At 42.8% G+C, this 13,403-nt stretch overlaps 1 protein-coding gene across 1 annotated transcript in view; it reads left to right on the top strand.

Moving 5' to 3' along the window:
• Window positions 1-13,403, top strand: part of LOC113092433 (microtubule-associated tumor suppressor candidate 2-like) — a 56,635-nt gene that overhangs the window by 28,609 nt on the left and 14,623 nt on the right. Inside the window, 1 exon segment of the mRNA XM_026258024.1 lies at window positions 3,268-3,474. Coding sequence (XP_026113809.1) covers window positions 3,268-3,474 — 207 coding nt within the window.

Raw genomic sequence — 13,403 nt, 5'->3', positions numbered from 1 at the left:
CTGCTGGCACGGGCACGCCCACCGCTGCTGGCACGGGCACGCCAGCGCTCTCCGCTGCTGGCACGGGCACGCCAGCGCTCTCCGCTGCTGGCACGGGCACGCCAGCGCTCTCCGCTGCTGGCACGGGCACGCCAGCGCTCTCCGCTGCTGGCACGGGCACGCCAGCGCTCTCCGCTGCTGGCACGGGAGGAGACAGGGTCACAGGACCGGCAGGCCCCCTCCTCCTCCTCTTCCTCCTTGGGCGCGGTGCAGAGGCCACAGCTGGGTCAGAGGCGGGTTGGGGGAGTTTGGTCTCGGGCAGGGCAGTCTTGGACGCCGAAGACTCAGAAGTTGACTCCCATGAAAACCGTCTCCCTCGTTTCATGGGGAGACTGCTGGCTGTGGAGGGCACCTCAGGACTCTGGGAGGGGCTTGCCTGATCCCCCAGGGTTGCCACGGCCAGGACACGACCCTCAGGGATCGTTGGCAGCTGGGTAGGTGGGGACCTCTGGGGCTCCTCCTCTCGCCCGCTCGCTCCGGAACGACCTCCCCTGGTCCCCCGGAACACCACAAGGCGAGAGCCCTCAAAACAATCTCGCTGGCTGGCTGATGCCATCCAGCATTGCCTCCTGTCTGCTGAGTTCCTTCGTGGTCGGTTCATTCTGTCAAGTATTGGTAAGGGAGGAACTCAGGTGCAGACAGGGATTCTCAAACAAAGGGTTTATTACAAAAAGGGGAAACAAAAACCCACGAGGGGGAAAACACGGAGCAAGGTAAAGACTAGATAACTAAAACAGGACTGGACTGACAAGATAAACAAGGACTCTAAATACTAACTATAAACAAACACTCACGGTAATACAAACACTTCTTAAGGAACAATCACAGGTACAATGAACCGACGCAAGACAGAGCACACTAGGAGATCTAAATAGGGGTACTAATCAAGACACGACAGGTGTTACAGATAGGACAATCAAGACACGACTAGGTTAACAAGGGGGGCGGGGCAAGGGAACGAGACAACACAAGCACATGGCCCAAAGACAAGGCCATGCGCTTGTACACAAAACATGGGTCTGTCATGATCCTGCCTCAAGACTAGGAAAAATCAAGGACACGAGGGCAGAATCATGACAGACATAGTATTTTGTTTTTCATTAATGCGGTTTCTATCATTGTTTAAGTGAGGGCTTGATGGAAGTGCTCTAGTATTGTATCCATGCATTTTAACACTCAGTAAGAAATCAATGAGTTCTTGAGCTGCAAGCCATAATAATACATTTGCATACACACACACACACACACACACATTTCTTATTTATTACAAAAACAGATTGGGAAAATGACACCCCTTTGGTGTTAAAGGGACAGTTCACCCAAAAATGAAAATTGTGTCAATTTCTGTTTAGCAGAATGTTGCAAGCTTCTTTTTTTCCTTACAGTAAAAATGAGTGGGAACAGCTGTGGTCACCATTCACTTTTATTGTATGGCATGATTAAAATTAAACAAATAAGCTAAATCCCAGCTATGATGGATGACTAATTAGTGTGATCTGGGCTAGTCTGGAAATATGGGGAAGTAGGAACTGGAAGGAATGCAAAAGAGAGATTTTTGGGAGAAAAAAAATCTGAGGGGGAGAACAGCAACACATTTATCTTTAATGATCACCCTCACATGGAGGAGAAGCTGCCAGCAATTTCATTAAAGACCTTGATGGCCAGGGTTTGGGGTGGGGGGTTGCTGCGGGGGGTGGTGGAGCCGGGGGCAACTTTGATTAGAGATGAATGGATGAGAGGGTGCTTTGTTGTGTGCATTTGCTTGATTGTTTATGCGTGTTTTCATTTGTGAAGAATGCATCTCTGAAAGATATCACTGATACTGCAGTCTAATAAACCTCTGAGAATGTGACAGACAAAATGAGAAACTATAGATTGTAATTTAGTATGCGCTACGCCTTGCTGCAGTCAAAGCTTTTTGGGGACAGGAAAGTTGGGGACAGGAAAGGTGCTTTATCTCTAAGAGCAGGAGGGGATGATTCTCTCCACCTGCCCCAAATTATGACATTGGGATGGGGGAGTCTAGGAGTTCAAAGCAAGCCTTGAAGTGGGTCCTTAAATTCACACCACGGTAGTTCTTTGCATGTGCATATTTATGTATATTTTTTGCGACTTCACTCTACTTCTTGTGCTTTCCAAAATTATACTTTTTTCCAGAAAAACAATAAATAATAATTATTTCAACAACAGGACAGTCCTTGTGGTGCCAGCAGTACAGGTATCTGATTTAAAGATGTACAACGCAAAGAGCTGATTTTTTTTTTTTTTTTTTTTTTTTTGCTTTTTGGGAAAGCAAAAGACAACATATATTCATATTAATCCTCATTAATTGTAACAGCTTTTGTCACTTTTTCTGGTGTAATAAGCACATGATAATGTGATAATAAGACCATGATAATAATAAGCACATGGGGTTAGCAGAAATCCTATACTCTATTCAGTTGAGGCCTTTATCACACAGATATCATACCTGGTGCTTAAATAGCTCTTTTTATGGGACCAGGGGGTACGGGGTGGAATGAAAGAAAGAAAGAAAGAAAGAAAGAAAGACGACATCTTTTTTATGCACAAAGATTGCGAGTATGCCCAGAGACAGAAACCATCCACACACTTACATTGCACATAATTGTTCAATTTTATATTAAACATTTCAAGCTCATATTGGGATTTTATGAGCCATCTAAAATGATATGTTTTGGCAAACGTCTGGTATTAAATTAGACTCCCTGAGTGGATGAGAAATGTGACTCATCGCTCATCTCCATGTGAATACTACAGTGGTATAGATGTTGATTAATGGCCATGACATGCTGTGGTCAAAGGAGGCAGACAGCCGCCGACCTCGTCATGATTCTTTCAGGAGCTCTTTTAAAGCGATCTTTACCTCACACCAGAGAGAGGTCGTTAAACACTACAGTTCTTTCTCTTTCGGTCCTACTGTGAGTATCTTTTAGGCCCGACAGCTTAGACATAGTTCATTTCAGGACACAGCACTCACTTTTTTTGTTCCTTGTATTCCATCTGTTTCTCAATTGAATCAGTCATGTGATCATGTATGCCTCATTTTGCCACAGCAGTATTACAAGAATATGTTATGCATAGTTGACCTCCATATTGACATATACTAGAAAAACAGTATGTGACTTTTATTTCCCACAACATTTTTTTTCTTTTTTTTTTTTTTTACAAATTGAATTGAATAATAATCATAGTCTTCTTTGCCCTCAGATCAAACAAAGCCAGTGGCGACTGGGTTAGCTGCTAAATCCCTCCTGCCGAAGCCAGCTCTGTCTGGCCTGCGTCCTCCCGGTTACTCGCGCCTCCCGCCGGCTCGTCTGGCCACCTTTGGGTTTGTTCGAAGCTCTAGCGTCTCCTCTGTGTCCAGTAACCACTCGACCGACAGCACACGGAGTGACCCCTGCCGCCCCACCTACCGTAAGTTACTGAAACACAAACACGCATGCATTCAGATTAATAAATGTAGAATAAAATGTACAGTGGGGTCTGAAAGTCTGTGACCAAATTGAAAACATGTAATATTTTAAAAAAGTAACATTATGAAATATTTTAATATATTCTAAAATGTAATGTTGTGCAAGGCTGAATTTTCAGCATCATTACTCTAGTCTTCAGTGTCACATGATCCTTCAGAAATCATTCTAATATACTGATTTGCTTCTCAAGAAGCATTGCTTATCATTATCAATGTTGAATATATGTGTGAAAACTGATACATCTGTTTTTAAGGATTGTCAGTTGTCATTGAAGCAAAAGGCATTATGATATTCATGTAATATTTTCATTTGAATGTATTAAAATATAACAAATTTAAAATAGAAGCATTTTCACTTGTTGTGAAACATCTGTACACTCCACAGTTTTATATACCATCTAAAGTGCTTGTAGCTGAGTGTATTGTTAAGCGAGATCCCTGAAGTAGTTTACATAAAAGGGTAATGCTCCACTTTTTAGAGTTAATTATAATGCTATTTGCATCATTTTATTAACTCCACCTACAAGCAGCATGCATGTCCCCTTTCATTAATATATTGTGCTCATAACTACTTTGCTCTTATGTGGTATATCATGGGATATTAAGCACAATAGACCAAAAACACAGTATTTTTTTATTTATTTTTTTCAAAACCAGACTTTTCTTTCAGTTGGTCTTTGCTTTAGGTCATGAAAGAATCTTTGTGTTTGATCCAAGTGGGCTTCTTTCATAACTAGCTCCGTGAGTCAACACGAATAATCCTCAGTTTGATCAGAGCTGCTCAGTTCTGCTGAAGTAGATTCTAGTCTGCTCTTAGAAGGGGTTGTCTTTGAAAATCGGCATCTGCGTGCACCGCATGTGTTTTGAATACGACCTACATAAGTGATGTTGGCTGGTCTTCTCCTGGTAACAGCTGACGTGGCTGCTTCAGATTCTGGCATCCAGAGTTACATGCGTCCCTAGATGAGTCATGTCATCAAGTCTTTTTTATTCTGAAATCACTCGGGAAGAGGAATCCCTGACAGTTCACAGTCCTGTGTGTATGGAGCAAACAGATGCATGAGAGAAAGAAAGAGGGAAGGAGTCGGTGTGCCATGTTCTGTGCATTGCAGTGGCCCCAAGACAGTTTTATATACATTCATTTTGTAAACATGTATTTTAAAAACGGACAACATACTTGTAAAGTTTGTTTAAAATGCTAAAACGTTATATAAAATGTTGGTAACACTTTATTTAACAGTGTCCTTGTTACACATGTTGGATGTACTTACCGTATTAATAATGTTATATTATGCATAATTACAAATAAACTTACTGTAAACCAAACCTAATCCTTACCTATAGTTAAGCACATGTTGTTAATTAATATTACTCTGTAATTAATTATATATTTAACACTGTTTTAAGTACACCCTAAAATAAAATGTATTGAAAATGGTTTATATAACTAATTAGCTAAAAGTATGTATATATATATATATATATATATATATTTGGAGATACCACCGTTTGATATATTGTTATCTTGTCACGATAGGTATTGGGGAAAAACACAAAGAGAGGGTAGATCCAAATGCAGGTAAGGGTTTTATTTAAACAGAGGGGTAAATACAAAATAAACAGTCATGAGAGACAAATCAAACAAAAAGGGAACCGGATGAAACGGGGAACTCGGAAGAACGGAAAGGTAGAGGAAGTCTGGTGGAACGAGAGAATGAGACACATAGGGTAAGACAAAGCAAGACTGATGGACCTGAAACACAATGACATCAGACAAGGACTCCGTAACATAGACTAAGACAGACTGGGTATTTATACACAGAAGGATAATTGGGAAACAGGAGACAGGTGGAGTGAACAATCAATCACGTAACAAGGAGGAAGGTGACCATATAAGGGAACAGGAAGTGATCTGGGACAGACACCGTGAGAAGGAGGACATCTAGTGGAACCCCGGGGAACAACAACCCAGACACTGTGACAGTACCCCCCCTCTACGGAGCGGCTACCAGACGCTTAAAGACAAAACATGACACAGAGACCAGGAGGGAGGCGGACAGGTGGAGGCTCAGGGGGAGGGACGGAGGGCCAGAAAAGGAACACACGGGGAACAAACACCAGAAATGATACATAAAACCGGGAGACCAGGAGGGAGGAGGACCGGAGGAGGTACAGGGGGAGGGACGGAGGGCCAGACTAAACTAAAAGGAACAGACAGAAACAGAACTCAAAAAAAAACACAAAACATAAGTCCATGAAGGACATGTTGAGGCGTCCACTAGGACGGAGCAGATGACCACCACAGCCGTGTGGTCAAGGCCAGAGCCCTCCAGGGCGGAGCGGAAGGCCACCATGGCCTTGTGGTCAAAGTCAAAGCCCTCCAGGGCGGAGCGGAAGACCACCACGTCTCTGTGGTCGAGGCCGGAGTCCACCAGGTCGGAGCAGAAGACCACCACGTCCTCATGGTCATCACCAGAGTCCCCCAGGGTGGAGCGGACGACCACCACGTCCTCGTGGTCACCGCCAGAGTCCCCCAGGGCGGAGCGGATGACCACCACGTCCTCGTGGTCACCGCCAGAGTCTCCCAGGGCGGAGCCGAAGACCACCACGGCCTTGTGGTCACCGCCTCGGGAACTGTAACGGACACCGCCTCGGGAACAACATCGGGCACCGCCTCGGGAACAGCATCGGGCACCGCCTCGGGAACTGCATCGGGCTCCGCCTCGGGAACAGCATCGGGCTCCGCCTCGGGAACAGCATCGGGCTCCGCCTCGGGAACTGCATCGGGCTCCGCCTCGGGAACTGCATCGGGCACCGCCTCGGGAACTGCATCGAGCACCGCCTCGGGAACTGCATCGGGCTCCGCCTCGGAAACAGCATCGGGCACCGCCTCGGGAACTGCATCGGGAACTGCATCGGGCTTCGCCTCGGGAACTGCATCGGGCACCGCCTCGGGAACTGCATCGGGCACCGCCTCGGGAACTGCATCGGGCACCGCCTCGGGAACTGCATCGGGAACTGCATCGGGCTTCGCCTCGGGAACTGCATCGGGCACCGCCTCGGGAACTGCATCGGGCACCGCCTCGGGAACTGCATCGGGCACCGCCTCGGGAACTGCATCGGGCACCGCCTCGGGAACTGCATCGGGCTCCGCCTCGGGAACTGCATCGGAAACAGCATCGGGCACCGCCTCGGGAACTGCATTGGGAACTGCATCGGGCTTCGCCTCGGGAACTGCCTCGGCCTCGGGAACAGCATCGGGCACCGCCTCGGGAACTGCATCGGGCTCCGCCTCGGGAACAGCTTTGGGCTCCGCCTCGGGAACAGCATCGGGCACCGCCTCGGGAACAGCATCGGGCACCGCCTCGGGAACTGCATCGGGCACCGCCTCGGAAACTGCATCGGGCACCGCCTCGGGAACTGCATCGAGCACCGCCTCGGGAACTGCATCGAGCACCGCCTCGGGAACTGCATCGGGCTCCGCCTCGGGAACTGCATAGGGCACCGCCTCGGAAACAGCATCGGGCACCGCCTCGGGAACTGCATCGGGAACTGCATCGGGCTTCGCCTCGGGAACTGCATCGGGCACCGCCTCGGGAACTGCATCGGGCACCGCCTCGGGAACTGCATCGGGCACCGCCTCGGGAACTGCATCGGGCTCCGCCTCGGGAACTGCATCGGGCACCGCCTCGGGAACTGCATCGGGCTCCGCCTCGGGAACTGCATCGGGCTCCGCCTCGGGAACTGCATCGGGCACCGCCTCGGGAACAGCATCGGGCACCGCCTCGGGAACTGCCTCGGGCTCCGCCTCGGGAACAGCAGCTGCCTGTCTCCTCCTCCGCCCTCTACGATGGGGAGTCGGTGGCGTTGAGTCGGCCATCTTGTGCTGTGGTGCTGGGCTGGCGGCCATCTTGGGCTGTGACGCTAGGTTGGCGGCCATCTTGGGCTGTGGGGCTGGGCTGGTGGCCATCTTGGGTTGTGGGGCTGGGTTGGCGGCCATCCTGTGCTGTGGGGTTGGGCTGGCGCCCATCTTGTGCTGTGGGGCTGAGCTGGCAGCCTTGTCTGGACACTCTGGTGTGGTTGTTGCATCCCACTGGGCACGATGGTGCAGGTAATTGGTAAACCCCCAAAAGTCCAGTATCTCTAACCCCTTCATCTCCCATGGAGGTAAAGGATCATCCAGGCAATTATTAAATAAATCCTTTAGTGCTGCATCATTGTAACCTAGCCCGACTGCCATAGTCCAAAACAATTGCGCCAGGCCACCCACCTCACTTCCCTCTTGATGAAGGGTGATTAAGTTCTGGAATCTCCCCCTCCGTTCCTCCATGGTGGCTGGGGAACCGATTCGAAATCCCACACCGCTGGATCTAGGCATGACGGAGTCCTTCTGTCACGATAGGTATTGGGGAAAAACACAAAGAGAGGGTAGATCCAAATGCAGGTAAGGGTTTTATTTAAACAGAGGGGTAAATACAAAATAAACAGTCATGAGAGACAAATCAAACAAAAAGGGAACCGGATGAAACGGGGAACTCGGAAGAACGGAAAGGTAGAGGAAGTCTGGTGGAACGAGAGAATGAGACACATAGGGTAAGACAAAGCAAGACTGATGGACCTGAAACACAATGACATCAGACAAGGACTCCGTAACATAGACTAAGACAGACTGGGTATTTATACACAGAAGGATAATTGGGAAACAGGAGACAGGTGGAGTGAACAATCAATCACGTAACAAGGAGGAAGGTGACCATATAAGGGAACAGGAAGTGATCTGGGACAGACACCGTGAGAAGGAGGACATCTAGTGGAACCCCGGGGAACAACAACCCAGACACTGTGACAAATCTAAACCACGACATGCAGGCATTATTAAGTGTCAAAATAATTTGGGGGGCACTGCAGATGTAATTGGGGTCATTGCAAACAGTGTTTTGTATCTACAAAATTTCTCAGATCATTTATCTCACCATAGTCATGTCTTGACACACTGTGAGTCTGTTGTAGAACTCATTACTGAAATTTCCATAGCGAAGCTCGTTATTCTTCATTGAAATTAGGGCTTAGGGTTCCACTCTGTGTTCATATTATTCAGTACAGCTGTGTGATCCATACTTGCAATGCATTAACATATCAAATCTGTTTATAGCCATCATATTTTCACAATCCTTCCACACTATGTAATATGTAAGTCAGAAGTGCAAATGAGTGTTTCTCTCTCTCACTCTGAAGTGTTGAATGTGCTACTGGGCTGATTGCTGGTATTATAGTATAAGTGTATGAATTTTATGAAGAGCCTTTTCCCCTTGTGTCATTATCACCTGTCCACTTAGGTAAACAAGGGCATTTGCAGAATGTACTGTATGTATATGTTACTGGTATAATGACTGACTGTTGCTTTAGGCTCGGTGTTGAATCAGTTTGACATATTGACCTAGGATTTCTGTGACTGGATGCCACAGACAGTTATCGATTTCTCAGGTCTGACTGATTTAGGCCAGTCGCTTGTAATTGGCTGAATTGGAGAGCGTGAATGATGGTGGCAAATGCTACTGGACTTATTAAGCTGTCATTAGTGTTTAAGCTTCTGGATATAGGTACAGCTGCACGTCAATATTTGGCTCTCATTTTCATCCTCATGTAGAGGCAGCACAGTAATTGTTTTTTTTTAAGAGATTAGATCTGTCACATGGCCTTTGTTAGTCTCATGTCATGGCTTGATGTTGTCTGAAATATCGGAGGAAACTCTTAAAGGCATAGTCGACCCAAAGAAACTTAAATTTAAATTTAAATTTGATCATTTTTATGTCATTCCAAACCTGTATGAATTACTTTCTCACATGGAGAACATTAATAGATATTAAGTGAAATGTGAACGCAGCTCTTTTCCATAAAATGAAAGTAAATGGAGAAGGGGAGCTCTAAAATGTAAGGATTGGATTGAGAATTTTGTTATATGCCTTTGTCATTATATATATATATATATATATATATATATATATATATATATATATATATATATATATATATATATATATATATATATACACACACACACAACACTAAACCTAAGACAGAAGAAAAACTTTATCAAAGCTCTCTCTCTCTCTCTCTCTCTCTCGCCTTAATAAAGTTTTTTTCTGTATTAGTTTTAATGTTGTTATTACTGTAACTTATTTTAGTTAGTAGCAATCCATAATTTCTAATTTTTGCTGCATTTTTGAATCTAATGTTTATAAGAATTATATAAAATTATTATAATTATTGTTAATATTTTATTTAAGCTTCATTTCTTATTTTCAAAAACAAAAATGTTTTTAACAGTTTTAGTTTACAATAACGACATAGTATAGCAGAGATAATATTTTAATGAAAATACATTAAATTCTTAATTTACTCTGTTTCTCATGTAAAACTATATCGTAAAGCTTCAGAAAACTTGATTTTAATGTTTGTCCACATCATTCAATTTATTGTCTGGAAAAGAGCTGCATGTCAACAGAAAAAAAAGAAAGTCTTAGAATTTTGGAAGTCTTAGGATTTTAGATGTGTGATAAAAAAAAAAACAACAACAACACAACTGTAATTTTTTGGAGAAGTATTCCTTCAAGAAGAAGTTAACAATTATATCTTACAGCTATAACTATTACAGTATGTTGTATACAGTAAAGGCATAAAACAAAATTTTGACTTTGTCCTCTTTGTATCAGTAGTGAATGACTACTAGCAGGCTTTTATAGCCACTGTGCTGAAAAGCAACACTCCGTTTGAAGCTGTTGGCTTCTGACTGTGAGCTTCTGAGAAACCCAGCATCATCTGACCTTAACAAAGACCCAGACAGAGTTTCTTTATATAGAGAGATTGCAGTCCCACCTTAACTCTCAGAGCGAGCGCAATAAACGATGCTGTTTTCAACTATTTCAAATATCACATTTCTTATCCTTCTCTCTGGCTAGTGCAACATATCCTCTTTTTTATTATTTTTTTATCTGTCTTGGTGTAATTCATCTTTAGAGATTGCTAACTGTCAGTTTGTTGGTGTGAGCTCCCAGCTTGCATGCAGGATTGATGGATGCGATCTCATGCTGCAGCCTGGCGGGATTAGGCCAAAAACTCTTAATTCTTGCTTTTTCTTCTTCGTCGGAGTCTCAGTTCACTGTCTAAAGGGGGTTTGTTCAGTGACAGCCTCTCCTCGAATATGACTCATCCTCTGGTCTCTGGGATATTTCAGATCTCCTCAAATAAAATCGCCAAGAGTCTGAACTTTCAAGTCACAAGCTTGAAGTTGTTCTAGTTAAGATGCTTATAAAAAATACATTTCATACAGTGTGCAGTAACACTATCAACTTGAGGCACACTAACAAGATCCAATCTCAGATGTGACCTTTCCAGCAACAGCAAAGTAAATAACAAGCCGAGGAGATAATAGACACAGTCACATACAGTACATACTCTACATGCCTACATTGTAATGCAAAGACAATGACCTTTAGTCAAGGTGATGCTGCTTTTATTGATTTTTCATTTGTATGATCTCGCAATTCTGATTTTAGTGTTACCAACATTAGTGTGCTTGGATTGGTTTGTAATACACACTACCTAGTCACCCACAGATTTACTTCTCTAACTAGTGAACTGCTAATTAGTACACTTGTAATACACCCTACAATATATAGTGTATATTAATTGTACAGTACATTATATATTAATTGATAGGATACTACCTAGTATTCCAGTTTTGGTAGAGTATGAATTGTAATAATTCTGTAGAACACTACGTACATACCTATTTTGCTCAATTGTAGTACATGTTACCATTTGCACATGACATAATATTGGCCCCATCTCATTTTGCATACTCATACTATCCAGTTATTATTATTAATTATTACATAAAACTAGAACTGTAAACACATTTTGTTACTTCAAATAAATGTTAAATAAAATAAAATAAAAATGCATATAAAAAGCTTAAACTTATTATTATTATTATTTTCTTCATTTGGTTTGAATAGATGGCTAAAATAACTGAAACTGAAGGGGAAAAAAATATGTAGGCATTTGAACACAGCAAAATGACTGAAACTTAAACTACAGTTTAAATAAGAATTAACAAATAAAAATTAATTAAAAATGTTAATAAGAATTAAAATATTATATCAAAGATAAATTAATATTACAGTTAAATATTATTTACAGTTTGTATTAACATTTTGAATTAGATTTTATTTGTATATTTTCAAGTTTTAGTATTTTTTTATTATTATTTACTTTTTTTTCCATTATGTTTTCATTATATTTCATTATGTTTAAATAATTTGTTTTTGATTTTATTTATTTTAAGTAAATGTAATACTTAAAACTTATACTCATGTATTTAGTATCAAAGGAAACATTTCCAAGTTTGTAATCTAATATTTATATTTTATTTTATTTCATTTGGAGAAAGCAATTTTGAAATAATTTTAGTTTTAGTTAAAAACAACAACAACAAAAACACTGGTAGTGAGTCAATATTAGAGATTAGAACAATCTTTAGAAAAAAAAAAAAATACTAAAAGTGAATTATCCAAACACCATTTGCATGCAATTTTAATGTACTATACATTGTGTTATTTAATCTCACATATTATTTTGGACAAGGATAATGCATGTCTCATAATTTAATACTTCCCAGTTTGTAATTTAAACACAATTCTAGTTCACTACCTCACTACTGCCGTTTTGTATTACACACTTACATGTGTGCACTACACAATCTAGTCTGAAAGGAAAACACTTAGAAGAACAGAAAAAGTGTTGGAAGTGAGGTAAGGGAGTGAAGGGAGGGAGGTGTGAGAGCACAGATGCCATCGCTCCAGCCCATCTCTGACTCATGCACACTGCTGAGAACAGATGGTCCTCACACAAACATGCACACTTACACACACAGGAACATTCTCACACACTGAAGTATACACTGTTTCACTACAGGTTTGTTGCGTCTTTGTCTCATCTGTATGTATATTGAGTGTGCTTCTAAATCCCGCATCTCCCTGACTGTCAGATTTCACATTGGGCAGTCTGTGCTCTGGGCACTGCTGACTCACACACAGATTGACCCTGCAGCGCGGAGAGATGCTAATGAACTTTTTTTCTCTGTTTTTACCCATACGGGCTGTCGATATACTCCTGCCGTCACATTATGCAGCTGTGCCACCTAAAGCTCAGATAGGTCAGATTCAGATGTATGTGGCCTAGATCTAGCTGCATAGTATTACTCTTAAATATTAATATGACACAGTGATGATTTTGAATGGCAGTATACCTGCCCACATTAGCACTGAGCTGCTCACTCCTCTTTGCTAACTTCATAGGAGCCTGATAATGATGTTCTGATTACCTCACGCCTAAATCCCTTTCTGTCTATTTCCCTGAAAGCTTTTATAGGATTTTTTCTTTAGATGAAGAGTCCGACCAGGCTTTCCTTTCTCAAAATCCCAAGCAATCTTCAGTTCTCTGTTTCAGCAAGCTTCGGTTTCCGTTATCCCTCTGAAGCCTCCCAGAGAGAGAGCAAGATAGAGTGTGTTTCTCAGAGCTCTGCCAGGCATGTTTAGTGCTGCTTCTGCTATTCCAGTCTTTATTTCTTAATTAGAAAACATTAAACTTCAAGAATCTCTATCGTGGTCAGCTTGATATATAAAAAGTAGATTCTCAAAGTATGTCAGTGCTTAAAAAAAATTAAGAAAAACCCCAAACAATAGTGCACACTACTAGTATCGCACCCTGCCTAATCAGTCTTTGCAACATTTGTTGGATCCATGATTGAAATACAGAGGGTCGACCAGTTATTTTTTGGCCTGAAAAAGGTTAAATGCTCGTCCCTGTA

This window comes from Carassius auratus, unplaced genomic scaffold (genome assembly GCF_003368295.1).
Source record: "Carassius auratus strain Wakin unplaced genomic scaffold, ASM336829v1 scaf_tig00214588, whole genome shotgun sequence".
In the NCBI taxonomy this organism is placed as follows: Eukaryota; Metazoa; Chordata; class Actinopteri; order Cypriniformes; family Cyprinidae; genus Carassius; species Carassius auratus.
Note: the sequence above shows the minus strand (reverse complement) of the source record. Positions and strands in the feature narration are given on the sequence as shown.